This window comes from Panthera tigris, chromosome X (assembly GCF_018350195.1).
Source record: "Panthera tigris isolate Pti1 chromosome X, P.tigris_Pti1_mat1.1, whole genome shotgun sequence".
NCBI classification, from domain to species: Eukaryota; Metazoa; Chordata; class Mammalia; order Carnivora; family Felidae; genus Panthera; species Panthera tigris.
The window spans coordinates 108,929,706-108,945,299 of record NC_056677.1 but is presented as its reverse complement, the minus strand read 5'-3'; the positions used below and the strand labels follow the sequence as shown (position 1 = coordinate 108,945,299).

General features: G+C 47.2%; 1 protein-coding gene across 1 annotated transcript in view; it reads left to right on the top strand.

The window, feature by feature from the left end:
- HS6ST2 (heparan sulfate 6-O-sulfotransferase 2) overlaps positions 1 to 13,048 on the top strand; it is a 287,910-nt gene extending 274,862 nt beyond the window's left edge. The window contains exon 3 of the mRNA XM_042975078.1: positions 9,900 to 13,048. Coding sequence (XP_042831012.1) covers positions 9,900 to 10,779 — 880 coding nt within the window. The 3' untranslated portion in view covers positions 10,780 to 13,048. The remainder of the gene's footprint in view (positions 1 to 9,899) is intronic.
- Positions 13,049 to 15,594: the final 2,546 nt, after the last annotated feature.

Here is a 15,594-nt window from a genome sequence, read left to right as displayed (position 1 = left end):
CGCCCCCTCGCACTGAATGGTGCTTCTGTCCCCCCAACTACATGTTAAGTTCTTTGAGAGCAGAAGCCCATATACATATGGCTTCCTTGCTACTGCTCTCACAGCTTCCCTTGTGGCAACTTCTCAGTCCCCCAGAGATGGTACACTCACTGTGGCTCAAGTAAGCATATGCCTTGCAATGCAAGGCCAAGCTCCCCACCTCCAGGGCTAAAAGAACACCGTATCGCCAACTTGTGCGTGCCTGTTCCTGAATTGAACGTCATGATGGTACCATGTTTTCTTATATTTTTTTTAATGTTGATTTATTTTTGAGACAGAGACAGAGCATGAGCAGCAGAGAGGAGAGAGAGAGAGAGAGAGAGAGAGAGAGAGAGAGGGAGACACAGAATCCGAAGCAGGCTCCAGGCTCCGAGCCGTCAGCACAGAGCCTGACACGGGGCTCGAACTCACGAGCCGTGAGATCATGACCTGAGCTGAGGTCAGACGCTCAACCGACTGAGCCACCCAGGCGCCTCATGATGGTACCATTTTTATGACTTCCTGGTTGAGACCTCGGACCTGTGCTTTGTAGTGGACGTGCTTCCCAGCAAAAAAAGCAGGTCAGGAACAATAGAGCCTGAGGACAAGAGATACCGAAGGTGCTCATCTGAGGTGCACGACAGTAACCATGCCGGTTTCAGTGGCGCATTTAGACATTTCCCTAGCCTCCTCCTGTCGTCCAGGGGTTGACGCTTGCCCTGGCCCACCTCTGCCCACCCTTCTGAAGGAAGGAAGAGAGCCGACCCCTCTTGCCGGCTGCCTGGGATGGCGGCCCTCAGGCCATGACAGTTGACACAGGGATGCCACTTAGAAACAGGGAGCTGAGAAGTAGCAGGCGGGCAGGGAAGGCAGGACGCGTGAGCTTGTTAATCAGTGGCAGCACCGGTCTTCACGTGTCGTGGGCAGCACACGTCCCTTCATGGGGCGTGACACGCTGAACGAGTTTTTCTCTGAGACTTCCCGACACCTCAGCAACACACTGAGTATTAATGAGCCGAGACTCACAAAATAACTTCAGAATGCAGAACTTCTCATGCCGCCGCGCAATTGAGTGGACCCTGGGTGAAGGCTGGTAACCACGGGTCATAAAACCCGGAATTTCGCATCCTGTTAAAGAACTCATTTTTCTATTTGCAGAAGTCCTTAGATTTATGTACTTGGGAGCCTACTGGGCTTTGGGAAGGAAGAGAGCTAGATTTCTCTTAAAAAGAAGTAAATATCACCAGGACTTATCGCGCGAAGAATTTCACGTTGGGTTTGAATTTACAGACATTAGAAATCTTCTTTTCTTCCTTTTCAACAAAGCAGAAAACAGCGTCTTGCTGCTTTGTGAACGGAAGAGGAGAAGAACGGCTTAGCAGAACATCCTTCTGTTTAATAGAAGTCCCATTTGTGCTCAGGCCAGTGTGCCCTCACAACAGACACACGTGGCTGAAGACCTGGCCCTAGCCTGGGGCCGCAGGGCAGAAGGTCCTGCTCGGCTAAACCGGGCCAGCTCCCCTCACCAGGCTGACCCTTCTGGAAGGCAGGAAACGTGGGAGCGGGAAAAAAAAAAAAAAAAGAGATTTACCAAAAAAAAAAATAATAATAATAGTAAACACAAGGAAGACATGTTAAAAAGAGGCTTCAGTTAGCCAAAGGAAAGAGATCATTTAATAGAGGTGTTAATTAAGCTATTCCTTTACATACATAGACCTGCTCCTTTGGGTGGTGTGTGAAGAATAAACAAGAAATCCTGTGCAAGCGAACTGAGTAGATTGTTTGGTGGGTGAGACCTTCAATTTCTTCCAAGTTGGTATTACACCCAGCAGGTGCTGAGGACGCTACTCAATCCATTCAAAGAAGCAGTGGAAGACGTGGTCGTCTTAGCCATCAGTGGGCTCCTAAGGGGGTCTTCCTCCCTCCCTGCCACGGGTTGTCCAGGAGGGTCTGGCCTCGTCATGAGCCCACAGCTACAATTTGAAGGGCAAAGGCAGACGTTCAGTGTCCAGATCACTTAGGTCTCCCTAGTGTCGGGAAGAAAATCAGATAAAAGCATGACGACTGAGCCACAGGAGGGTCTCGACAAACGTACCAGAAACGACACATTTAAATGAGCGTCCACATAGTTCAAAGTACTCCCCTCTCGAAATCCCACTTTTTTCACGGCCACTGCTGATCACAGCGTTTATGGAACTCCTCTCTGGGGACTGCCAGCAGGAGTCACCCAAGAAAAGCAGCTAAAATGGCAAGTCCGGGTCTTGAGGGATCCAATCCCGTCAGAGGCTTATGTGCCTTTGATTCAATTAACTCCACTTTGATTTACTCTGTGCTCACATATTAATGTTGTTTTGTCTGAACGCCATTCCCCTCGCTTTGACCGAGCCATTTACATACAGTAGGAGGATCCATGCGGTTGGTTTCAGCATCATCAACCGAGGAAGGAGATCAGACCTTCAACATCGATGACTCATTGTCATATATAACTCCTACTGTTTGCACAGTGTACTGAGGGCCACCAACCACGGCTCACATTGTGCTACCACTCGTCATTACTCCAGGAACATGATGTGCAAAGGCTGAACTTAAAAAAAAAAAAACAGTATGAAATTAAGCTACAGGTATAATAAAACGTCCACTCCTATTGATTTGGGCTAAGAATTTGTTTCCTTTCTTAAATTAACTTTTTATTGATCACTCCTGTGACCTTAACTTGTACAGTTTTGTTGGCCTTCTTCCATAAGAGAAATAGATTTGATATTTATTTTTCCGTTGAGTGGTGCAAGAAGACCCTCGTTCATGAACCAGAGGCCTAAAAGGGAAATAAATGTTCACGGCATGAGCCTCATAGCTTTGCTCGGGCAGAGTTCCCTGGGATTTCCCAGGACAGAAATGGGCATCCTTTAGGCTTGTCCACAGAGTGCAGCGAGGGTCTCAGGCTTGCTCTTGGGCACCCACTTGGCTTGCCCATACTCTGGGCAGCCCCTGGGATCTCTGACTTGAAATCTCTGAAGACACATGCCTAAGATAGCAGATCACGGACCCAGGCGTGCTTGTGCCCCAGAATTTCCTCAAGGGCTTTTTAAGACACACCCTGCCATGGGACCCTTGGGTGACTCAGTCGGTTAAGTGTCTGACTCTTGGATTTGGCCTAGACAACGACCTCACAGTTTGTGGGTTCAAGCCCCGTGTCAGCTTGGGATGCTCTCTCTCCCTCTCTCTCTCTGCCCCTCCCCCGCTTGCTCACTCTCTGTCTCTCTCTGTCTCTCTCTGTCTCTCTCTCAAAATAAATAAATAAACTTAAAAAAAGAAAAAAAAAAAGACCGGGACTGCCAGGTCCCAGCCCCTGAGTTTCTGCATTCAGGGCTCAAGAATGTGCATTTCTCATAAGATCCTAAGTGGTGCTGATGCTGCTGGTTCTGGAGCCACAACGTCAGTTTGTTGACAGAAGCGGAAGCCCTGGGTTTGGGTCCCAGCACTAGGATGTGAAGACCCCAGGTTCTGGAGAGAAATGGGCTCGGTCTGAGCACCCCTGATTGACTTGCTACGTGACACCGGGGCAAATCACCTCTCTCTTAGTTTCTTCATCCTCACAATGAGAATAACAATATCCGATTCATGGTCTCGATGGGTGTTGATGTGTAAGCAGCAGGCCCAAGCGCCCCCCCCAGCTCCTGGCTGTGCAGTTGGTATAAGACATGCCCTCTCTCAGCAGCAAACATCTCCTCCTCGTGAGGGTTATCTCGGGCCTGGTTTATCGTGCCATCGGGGAAACTGACGGGCATGAAGCAGGATCTGCTAAGAATATCGGCCTTCAGCCCAGGAATACTTGCAGTTCCACTGATTCCCAAGGCCTGTCAGCAACTTGTGTCTTGTGGGCAAACCCGTGCTGCTCTCAGGGCCTCGATTTCCCCACCTCTAAAGTGAAGTGTGTGACTGAGATGATTTGCCATCTCAAAGGTTCCTTCTTGCTCTGGCCAGGGCTAGGATTCTGTGACTTAGAATCAGGTCCTTATTGCAGGATAATCTGTTCAAATAAAAATGAAAAAATGGTACCCGTTTCTATCCACTTACTTACTTTTAACATCCTTTAACTTTCCAGCTTTGTGTAACATTGGTCTGCGGCACACAAAGTCAGGGACAACGGCTAAATGTAACTGGATGGCCTTAACATGTTCCAGCACAGGTACAAAGTGGTATATCTGTTATTTAATACTGACATCTAGTGGCTTTTCCTTATCAAAGAAAAAGATGCCTTTCCTATTAGCTCATCCTAAGCTCTGCTGCTTCTGCTGCATCCATTCGACAATCCTTTATTAAACACTTCTTTTATGTTAAACATTGTGCCGGACCCAGAGGAGCTGACGCTGATGAATGATACCCAACCCCTGCTCTCCCAGAGCTCACAGTGCAGCGGGGGAAGGAGACAAATCACTGGACCATCCCAGCACGTAGGGATAAATGCTACAGCGGGCACAGCTGGAACAGAGGAATACCGGGGCAGTTCACTCTGCCCAGGAAGGTTGAGGAAGGTTTCACGGAGGAAGCAAGCTTACAGTTGAGTTTTTTTTTATTTTTTTTTATTTTTTTAACGTTTATTTATTTTTGAGACAGAGAGAGACAGAGCATGAACAGGGGAGGAGCAGAGAGAGAGGGAGACACAGAATCTGAAACAGGCTACAGGCTCCGAGCTGTCAGCACAGAGCCCGACGCGGGGCTCGAACTCACAGACTGCGAGATCGTGACCTGAGCCCAAGTCGGATGCTTAACCGACCAAGCCACCCAGGCGCCCCTACAGTTGAGTTTTGAAGGCGTTTTCCGGGTAACTTAAACAATACACAGGCCAGGGGCGCCTGGGTGACTCAGTGGGTTAAGCGTCCCAACTTCAGCTCAGGTCATGATGTGGCAGTTTGTGGGTTCGAGCCCTGCATCGGGCTCTGTGCTGACGGTGCAGAGCCTGCTTTGGATTCTCTCCCTCTCCCTCTTTCTCCGCCCCTCCCCCACTTCCGTGTGCTTGCTGTGTCTCTCTTTCTCTCGCTCTCTCCCTCTCAAAAGTAAATAAATAAACTTAAAAAAAATACACAGGCCATTCAAAAGAGTGGGCCTTCCATCCCCAAAGGAAAGGGGCCTGTCGGGTCATTGCCTGGGACCGATTTGGAAAACGAAACTACTTTTCCATACCTGGAGAATACAGAAAAGAGCAGGATTTTTCAGCTACCGACATTGGGAACTGGGTAACTTTTTGTCTGCACTGTAGGAGGTGTAGCAGGATCCCTAGACTCAATCCACTAGATGCCAGTAGCACATGCCCCCCCCCCAAAAGCTGCAACAACCAGAGTGTCTCCAGAGATTGCCAAATGTGCCAGACTCGGGGGGGGGGCGGGGAGATGCAAAATCACTGATGGTTGAGAGAGGCTTGTGTAGAGGGAGCTTGATAGAAATAGGGCTGGAGAGAAAGAAAGGTGGCTGCCAGCCCCCACGAGGCTGTGTGGGAGGAGCTTGGATCTGACGCGTTAGGTGTCAGGGATTAAGAGGTCTCAGGGAATGACAGGTCAGACGTGTGCCATATGGGTGGGGGGTGGGCTAGGTGTGAGACCAGAGGCAGGGAGGTGGGCCAGGACCCTGCTGCAGTGACCCAGTAGAGAAATGACAGCAAAGAGCTGGCCTAGACTCATAGAGGGTGGCAAACCTTTCATGTTGTTCGGCCTGTTCTGTACGGCATCACGGGCACACAGACGTACCAAAGAGTGGTTATTAAATTCACCTGGGTGACCGATGGGACGTCCTGACTCCAATTTAAAGATGTGATACCTGTTCATCTTAATTGACACATTTCGTCGCAAGATACTTCTGTCCCATTACCACTAACTGAAACAGGCTGAGTGTGATTTTCCTGGGGCTGAGCCATTTTAAATGGCTCAGTCATTTAAAATTAAATTGGTCCGTTCAGCGGCACCCTTCCAGTTAACGTCCACGTGAAGGGAGATTTCCAGCAGCTACCACAGATCTGCTGTCGCCTGCATCGTGTCCTGTTTTGACCCATGTCTGCATACAGGCATTGCCAGAAGGAATAAGGAGATAGGGTGAAGATATTGGGGGTATGATCAGAATCCAGATGTGTTTTGACAGGCTGAGACCCACTCCAACAAGAAGAAATTAAACAGGGCCACAAGTAAAGGCCAGGATCAAGGTCCAGGATAAAGCAGATTGGATTTCAAAATGGTGTATGTGTAACAACAAAGGAAAGAGTTTAGTTGACTGTGTGTCGGCGGTGAGGCGACATTAGAAGACGTGGTGTGGAGAATGAGGGAGGTGACAGACTGTCCCGATGTGTCACTCGTCAGACTGTGCCTGGAGGGCGCATTCCGATCAAGTGGAACATATTCAGAAGAAACAAGCGGACACGGGGGCAACTTGAGGCAGTGTCCAGAGTAGTTGAAAACCATATTTAGCATAAAGAAGAGAAACCTCGAGGTACCTCGGGGGTATTTAAATGCGGTCTTCGAGGCGTTGAAGCCACACGTGTGGAATTAAAAATCGATCCCTAAGTAGCCTGTCACGGTTTGAAACTAGTACTTTTTGGTGGCACTGCCACATCTTTATGTTAAGGCCACATCACCGTCGGAGCACTGTGCCTGTCCATTCAGCTCTCTTGTTGGATGCCCCAGGGCACGGGAGGCCGGCCGTCAAAAACCCAGGGATGTCCTTAACCCTCCTCTTTCCTGTCCCCTGCGTTCATTTTGACACCGTGGTTTGCTAACTCTACCCCCTAAAAATGTCCCTAGTGTGTCCTCCTTCTTTTGTCTTGTTTTGTGCAGTGGCCTCAGCTAGCCTCCCTAATTCCATCTCCACACTCTGTGCCTGGCGAGCTTTCTAAAACACGGATCTCGTCGTGTCGTTCCCCTGCTTAAACCCCTTTAAAGCCCTCTCTGGCATCTCCAGAAGTCTAAATCCTTTCTCGGGGGACCCGAGGGCTTCCGCAGCCAGGTGGGTGGCTACCTGTCCATATGCCAAGCCCTGCCATTCCCCGCTGAATTCCCAGCCAGGGGGTCTCGGGGCACTTCCTCCGCACACAACAGGCTAGTTTGTGCTCCTGCTCATCTTTGTGCGTCCACACTCCACTCCTCTCTTCTTGCCTCATCTAATTCTTGTTTTTCTGGCCCTCTGCTCGCTCCAGCCATTAACGACACATGATATTGACGCGCCAGGCCCACGCGAGGTGCTGGAACGGAAGTGACCGGCAGAAGACCGCCACTCGTGTTTCTGTGCCTCTTGGCCTCCCCAGTCACGTTCCCCGTGGGTTGGGCTGTCACATCCTCAGGTGCCCTAGGTGGGGAGACTGTTTCTCTGTATTTCCCCGACAGCTCTCCACTCAGAGTAATGAGCCTCCTGGATTCTTTGCCCAACCAAAGCTCCCAGGTGTTATCCTCACCTGCCTTCCCACCTCCAACACACTCGGGAGGCTGCCGGCCATTCCCGGAGACCAGCCCTTCGGCAGATCGGCCTTTTCAGCCCTGGGATCGTACTCTCAAGCAGCCCCAAGTATCTCCAGGGGACGCGGTCCAGAAGCCCAGGCCTGTTTTCCCTGGAAGAAGCCGGCTGTTGGGAAACCACTGAATCTCCCGAGCTATTGTCTTCTGAGCACAGACAGCTGTTACCACCAGGGCAGTGTGTGCACGTGTGTGTCTGTGTGTGTGTGTGTGTGGTGCATGTGGGCTCATCTGATTTCTCTGTGGCTACGACGATCCCTGCAGTGTAGAGACTGAGGCTTCCCACATTGGACTGCCCTCATCTCATATGGGCACGAGGAGACACACATCCGTAAAGGGTGAGACTCTGGATGTCTGTGTCTGCCTTTCTGTGGCGCCTCCTCTCTCTTCCTATGTGAGGATGCTGCTTCCAAAACCGTGGTTGTGACATTAACCCCGGTGGTTGGGATCTCTCTGTTCTGAAAGTGTTTTTAGGACGAAGAGCCTCAGACTTGCATGGGGGGGGGGGGAGGGTGTGTGCGGGCGGGGGGGGGGGGTTCACTCCCGGATTTACCAGAAGATGTCACTGTAGGCTTAAACCAGTACAAAAAGTCAGGGCAGGAGGACTGTCAGCTAAGCATGAAGGTGACTCTGTTATGGGGGTCTGAAATACCCAGCAGCCCCCATTGTAATGTGTGCCGTGTAAAGCTGGTTCAAAGATTAATCCAAATGTGTCACTGGACTTCATAAGCTTCTGTTTTTTCCAAATAATTAGACTGCCGCTAAGCTGTTGCCTCCAGCGTAGCATAAAGGCTCAGTAAATATGTATTGGCTGAAGGAGTGAATGAATGCCAGAACAAAGGGCGGAAGGAGAAAGCCCGTGGGAAGAGTCACCTTTCTTAGTAAGGGCTGCGGGACAACAAAAGCTGCTGGCCGTAAAGCAGTGGGACTTCACAGACATGAATTTTAGTGGTGCTAGCAAAGTCAGGTCCTAGGAAAAGCAATGAGGTAGGTGAAGAAAGTCGAGGCCTCTTTCCATTTTCACTCCCAGATGCTTCTCCTGGGCACCCATGCTTATTTATTCCAGAAAAATATATAAAATAATTTAAAAGACACTTTCTGTGATACTTGCAAGGCGCTTAGAAGATCACCCAGAGACTTTGGCCACGATAAGGCATGGCCTTCCCAGTCCCCAGCTCTGTCCCTCCAATTCCCTGGAAGTTCTAGAAGAGCAGCCCAGAGCCCCTGTTCTGGAAAACATAGTTTAAGCAGAAATACAAACAAGGAATCACCATTCCGTATCAAAAGCGTTTTAACAAAGGTTAAGTGTGGACGTGCTAGCTGAGGGTGGCTGTCCTATGGTGCCACAGAGGAAGAGGTGAGGGCTGGCAGCAAGGGGTGGGGCAAGTGTTCAGCAACGGCTGAAACCGAGGTAGTAGCCTGCATATATGCCATTGGCAGCTACCGTGTCTATTTCAGTCGGTGACTAACCGCAGTGTTTATTTCTGGAGGCCCTGGGCTGCTCTGCCTCCCTGTACGTTCCACTTCCGTAAGGAAGGAGCCATGATGTTAGGACAACAGCCAAAATCAAAGCATCATATTGGCACCCTTTCAATGCGGTTTTATTGTTTAATAAGGTATCCTGTTTAGACTGGATATTGGGGGAATGCTTTCGTATATTTAGTAAGAAAGATTAGAATTTCAGCTCACTTATCAACTCCATTATCGCTTCGATAAGATCACTTGTGGGGCACCTGAGTGGCTTCATCGGTTAAGAGTCCACCTTCAGCTCAGGTTATGATCTCGTGGTTCGTGGGTTCAAGTCCCGCGTCGGGCTCTCTGCTGACAGCTTGGAGCCTGGAGCCTGCTTAGGATTCTGTGTCTCCCTCTCTCTTTGCTCCTCCCCTGCTTGTGTGCTCTCTCTCTGTCTCTCTGTCTCTCTGTCTCTCTGAAAACTAAATAAAACATTAAAAAAATCACTTGCTTCCACTGGTGTCCATTTTGTGATCAGTTGATGCAGGTTTAAGGGTGGGGGGTATGAAATAAAATGGTTGCCTCCTTAGCAAATGAGGTCTTTGGGAAGATTCTGTCATTGATTGGGGCAAGCCAAACAGGGGGAGCAGGCAGAGGGAGTGAAGAATGACAGGGATGATGTCCTAGGCCTAAACGTTTCCTACTTGTTTTAGCTGCAGTACCAGCAAATCGGGCAAAAGAATTAGCTTCCTGGCCAGGCTAGTAGGACTCAGACAAGTGGTCTACAGCACAGTGCACGGGGACAAATGCCGCCAGATCACCATCATTCCCTTTTTGCCTTCCTTACTGACCGGTGAACATCACGTCCGCCATGCACCTCCCTGACTCCACCTATGTCACCCGCACCTCTCACTGTTGTTCTCTGTGCTTTGTCTGTAGAAACTTCCACTACATCACCATCCTCCGAGACCCAGTGTCCCGGTACTTGAGCGAGTGGAGGCATGTCCAGAGAGGGGCCACATGGAAAGCATCCCTGCATGTCTGTGATGGAAGGCCCCCAACCTCAGAAGAGCTGCCCAGCTGCTACACTGGCGATGACTGGTCTGGCTGCCCCCTAAAAGAGTTCATGGACTGTCCCTATAATCTAGCCAACAACCGCCAAGTGCGCATGCTCTCTGACCTGACCCTAGTAGGCTGCTACAACCTGTCTGTCATGCCTGAGAAGCAGAGGAACAAGGTCCTCCTGGAAAGTGCCAAATCGAATCTGAAGCACATGGCGTTCTTCGGCCTCACTGAGTTTCAGCGAAAGACCCAGTATCTGTTTGAGAAAACCTTCAACATGAACTTTATTTCGCCATTTACCCAATACAATACCACCAGGGCCTCTAGTGTTGAGATCAATGAGGAAATCCAAAAGCGGATTGAGGGACTAAATTTTCTGGATATGGAATTGTACAGCTACGCCAAAGATCTCTTTTTGCAAAGGTATCAGTTTATGAGGCAGAAGGAGCATCAGGAAGCTAGGCAGAAGCGTCAGGAACAACGCAAATTTCTGAAGGGGAGGTTCCTTCAGACCCATTTCCAGAGTCAGGGTCAGAGCCAGAATCCGAGTCAGAATCCGAGTCAGAACCCAAATCTGAATGCCAATCAGAATGTGACTCAGAATCTGATTCAGAACCTGACTCAGCATTCGAGTCAGAATTCGAGCCACAAGGAGAACCGTGAAAGCCAGAAGCAGAGCGCAGGCCAAGAGCAGAGTGATGGCAACACCAGCAATGGCACCAACGACTACATAGGCAGCGTAGAGAAGTGGCGTTAAGTGGCTCCCAATGGCCTTTGCGCACTTGTCCCAAAGCGCCAGTAGGAGTATGGCAGATCTTAAAACGTGAGAGTTTCCAAACACATCTTGCTTCCTTAAGTTTGGAAGTTAAAGGAAAAGTTAAGATGTTGCCTTTACAGTTGCCTTTCAATTAAATGTTATACTGTGCGTGGGTAAAACAACTCTCAGTATGTAATTAAATTGTCTCTTTTTGGTTTGTTGGAGTATTTATAAAATCCAAAAACCAAACCAGACTTGCCAGAAATTGCTGTTTCTATATTTTAAGAAGTGCTTAAATTAGTCAGAGACAAAATGAAAACATAAAATGTGGCCATTCAACTTGTGGCTAAGAAACGGACTCCAAATTATTCATGATACACTGTTAAAGCTCAATCTTGGAGGCAGACATTTGTTTCCAGGGGTAGGCATGAATATAAACAGAAAAAAAAAAAAACAACTACAATTAACCACGAAACCTTTTAGTTTCTTCTGATTTTACCAAGGAATCTATTTAAATGGAATAAGAACTGATGGTAAATCTTAGCAAACAATAGAAACGAAGATTTTTCTGTCTGAAACATGGGTAGTTTTATGTAAAAATATTGGCTTTTCAAGCGGAACAGGATTCGTATCTTGTTATTTAAGAGATGTTTAGAATTTTCAACTTTTTCTACCTTCTACTGTCTAAAGGTTTTAAACAGGGTGTATCTCATAGTGAACAAAAACCCTTTTCTCCCAAATGGAATAGCAGTGTAAAGATCTAATTTTCAGACACTTTCTGGGCACTGTAATTTCAACAATTCTGGAATCCTTTTGGCTCTGCTTCTCATTCATTTTAAGGCTTCTCCGAGTTGTGCTCATTCCAAAACAACCCATTTATAGAATCCTTCTTCATCATATAAATGGCGTGTTGCTGAGTTTCTTGTGATACATAATCCTGGATTCGAGTCGGGACTTTCTTTCTATAGAATTGTCTTATCAATGTCTGTGTAGTGAGGTCCTTATCAAGAAACTCTTGAACAGGATAACGTGTCTAAAAATATTGCTGAAGTTATTCTCGATCAGATAGAAATGAACGGGAATGTGAGTGGATCGTTACTGACTTTTTGTACAATTTTATGGTACCGTTGCCAGTTGGGCTGGCTACTTCTAGCCCGTTTGTTCTTTTTGTGTGTGCGTGTTGACAGATTGTAGACAATTACAAGAAGGGGGGAAATGGTAGAATAAGCATCAGGATAGCCAGTTATGCAGTAACACCAAAAGCTGTACCTCGATACTTTGGCTAACCCCCTACTAGGTTCTGTTTTTAGAAAGAACAAACAGCAAGAGTGCTCTGCAGTGAGGTTAAGTAGCAGGAGCATATGCATTGAGGAGAGTGATTTCATATTGTTAAGTCTCTGCACAAATACTTTTAAGGTATCGGTTATGAATCGAGCAGAGCAAGAAGGAGCACGTCCCCCACTGTGCTGGCAAGCATCAGGATTCTGGGAAGTTTCCATTTTATGGGTTTTGCGATGCTTTTGTAAGGACTTACCCTCACCCCCTGCTGTGAATCCAGCAAGACACTTGGAAGTGGCATTTATGTTTTCAGGAGCGACATGCTCAGAAGTGCGATGATAAAGTCACATCTTGTACAATCTGCCGCTTATCTGCATGATCTAGTTTCATCTGTTAGACTATGGCCACGAGCCGGACAAGAAGCTGAGTATTTGGGTTTAAAAATAAACGTGCTTGACGCTGAGCTTGTATCCCCGTATCTAAAGTTTCTTTTGTCCGACAGTGTTGCAGTCCTGGGAATTTGGAGAACTGAAAAACCGGAAGGAATTTGTTTAAAACCCAGACACGCCTTGAAATCCACGTGTTTTTGAGTGAAGCTATTTTGTGTACATTGTGTTTTTAAAATAAAGATCCTGTAGATCACTGTGGTTATTTCAATTTTGTTTAGTTTCGATACACAGTGTTTGCTCTTAAAACTGATAGGTACTGCTGGAAAGCAGGGCGAAGCCAGAGCCAGTGGAAAAGCTTGTTACAGAAAAAAACATTTTGTGTTATATTGTTGTGGTGTGCATGGCTTGTGAAGATTAAGTGCATTTTCTCTGTCTATACTGATTATTGTATATAAGGGATGTGATAAATACACATTTTTGTCATTATCATATAAATCCCATGATTTCAACTGTAAACATCTGTCCAATGGTGTAGCTTTACAGACCATTTGCTGATTTTGTGTAATTTAACAATAGATATGAAATAAAGTTTAAATTACAGACTCTGAGTAATTTCGTGATTTCAAGTTTGCGACCCCATGGACAGAATTCTCTTTTCTCAAGGAGTTTCCTTTTTCCCTCTCGGCCACTAGGTGTTGGACGTGAGATAACCCATTCTAATCTATCACACTAAAAATGGCCTTAGCTTTGGGGGCTTCCTTCTGGAAGTCCACCCTGTCTCCTCTTCTGAGTAAGACAAAGTTGTCCAGGAAAGACAAGGTTTGCTATGTCTCTTAGTGTGGGCCACGATAGCAAAATACCATAAACTGGGTGGCTTGTCAACAACAAAACCTTATTTTCCCACAGCTCTGGAGGCCGAAAGTCTGAGATCAGGATGCGGGCACGGTCAGGTTCTGGGGAGGGCCCTCTTTCCATTTGATGGCTGACTTCTTGCTGTATGGTTCACATGGCAAAATGTAGCTAGCTTGTTCTCTGGCCTCTTCTTATAAGGGCACTAATCCCATTCGTGAGGGCTCCATTCTCCTGACCCAATCACCTCCCAAAGGCCCCCACCTCTAGATACCATCAGAGTGGGGTTAAGATTTCAACATATGAATTTGGGGAGACTCACACGTTCAGCCCTTTATGCAAATGAAACATGTATGAGTTTTCACATAAATGTTATTAGATACTTGCATGTTTTCAAGCATGCAAAAAGGAAAAAAACGGGCCCTTTATTTCTTATCTATCCCATGTCTGCAGGATAGAGGTTAAAGGTAAGCAGTTAAGTATTGGTTTTTAAGGTTATGAATATAACATGATCTAATTTTGTGCAAGGCACATATTTTTCAGAACAAATTTATGGTTCGGGTTACAGAACCATTTACAGATTTACCCTTTCCCTTTTCCAAAGAGAATTTAGGTATCAGTTGCATGGATTAGAGGGGAAGGAAGCTACAAATCTGGAGGCTTTAACTATTTAGCTTGCAAACTATTCATACTTAGAAAATTTTGCCCATTGGCTATCTGTTGAGCAAGCATCGGGTGGCCGATCGTCCTGATTGTGTAAGTTCCTTGGGTGGAACTGTGAACAGGAACACAGAGGCCAAGAATTTGAAATAGGAAATAAAAGTTGCTTCCCTTTTCCCTTGAGGAGGGTGCTCTTGGAGAGCAGGGCACTCTTACTGAAGTGGGGAAAAAGGAAAATCCTGCACCATCTATGCCTCAGGGCACAAGATCAGGGTTGGCTTAGAAAGAAATGGACTATTGAGTTTGCCCAGAGAGGAACCATAATGAAGAAAAAACTGGTTGGCCCAGTTCCTAAGGAGGGAGGATTCTCAATAGGAGTTATAACCAAGTCCAAATGGACTATGTTTGTGGAGGAGGGGAGGCAATGGGTGGAAGGTCTGAAAGAGCCTTCACACTTGGGCGGATGATTTCCTTCTGCGAGGGGTGGAAAGAAGCACGAAGGCATCACACGACAGGCTTGAGATCTCCACCGTCTCCCCATGTCTGAGATGCAGAAAAGCAACAGAGTGGTCTGGGGGCGGGGGGTTGCCGTGCAGCCCACGGCTCTCCTGCCCTGTCCTAAGGAAGAGTCCCCTCTCTCTCATCTTCACTAGGGATTCCACTAAGCAAACGAACAAAAACTGGGTGTTCTGTAAAAAGCATGACAAGACGCAGTGTATGGGGACCCCGAGTGTCATCCAGTGGGACAGTGGAATAAGACAATCCTAATCTGTCAAACGGCAAGAATGAGGCGACCTGACAGGTTTAAACATCAAAGGAATCACATCAACACCCGAAAAATCCCAAAGTAAATTTATAATACATCAATCACACCTTCACAAGTGTGCAAAGCCCTCAGAACTGCGGGAGAAAAGTATCCTCAGGACAAAGTAAATCAGCTGTTTTTCAGGGCCAGGGACACTTGTGACTGGCTAGAGCCGGCATCCCCAAACTGTGAACCTGGGGCCAAATGTCACCTGCCGCCTGCTTTTGTACATAAAATTTGATTGGAGCTCAGCCACGCCCATTTCTTTCCATATCTCCTCTGGCCGCTCTCACATGACAGACGCAGCAATACGTCTCTTCTTGCCCTTGAGAGAAAAAACAGGGCAACCCCTGTGCTAAAGAACAATGAAATGTCCTAAATAGTGAAATCCTGACAGAGTTTATAATGAGCCCAGGGTCGGAGAGAATCGAGGGGTGTGATAAAAATGACACACTGCCCAATAACACAACATGGCAAACAACACTTATTGAATACCTATTACATGAAAGTCACTGCATTAAGCCCGAGAACAGAGAAGATTCTGATCTTTTCTCTCAGGATTCTCTCAAATAGTCTGTTAGTATAGTTAAAAGCTTAATTAGTTCTTCAGTATGTGTGTTCAATCACATCCTTGTAATGAATTAAAACAATAAAGGTATGTAAAGTAAAAAGTGAAATTACCTACACAACTCTCACTCGCTCAAAATAACTAGTGTAATTATGTGATTTCTTCCAGATCTCCTTGTCTTATTACCATTCAAATCTAATGTCTCTCTCTCCCCATCTCTCTGTCTTTATGTGTCTCTGTCTCTCTGGCTGGCTGGCTGGCTGTCT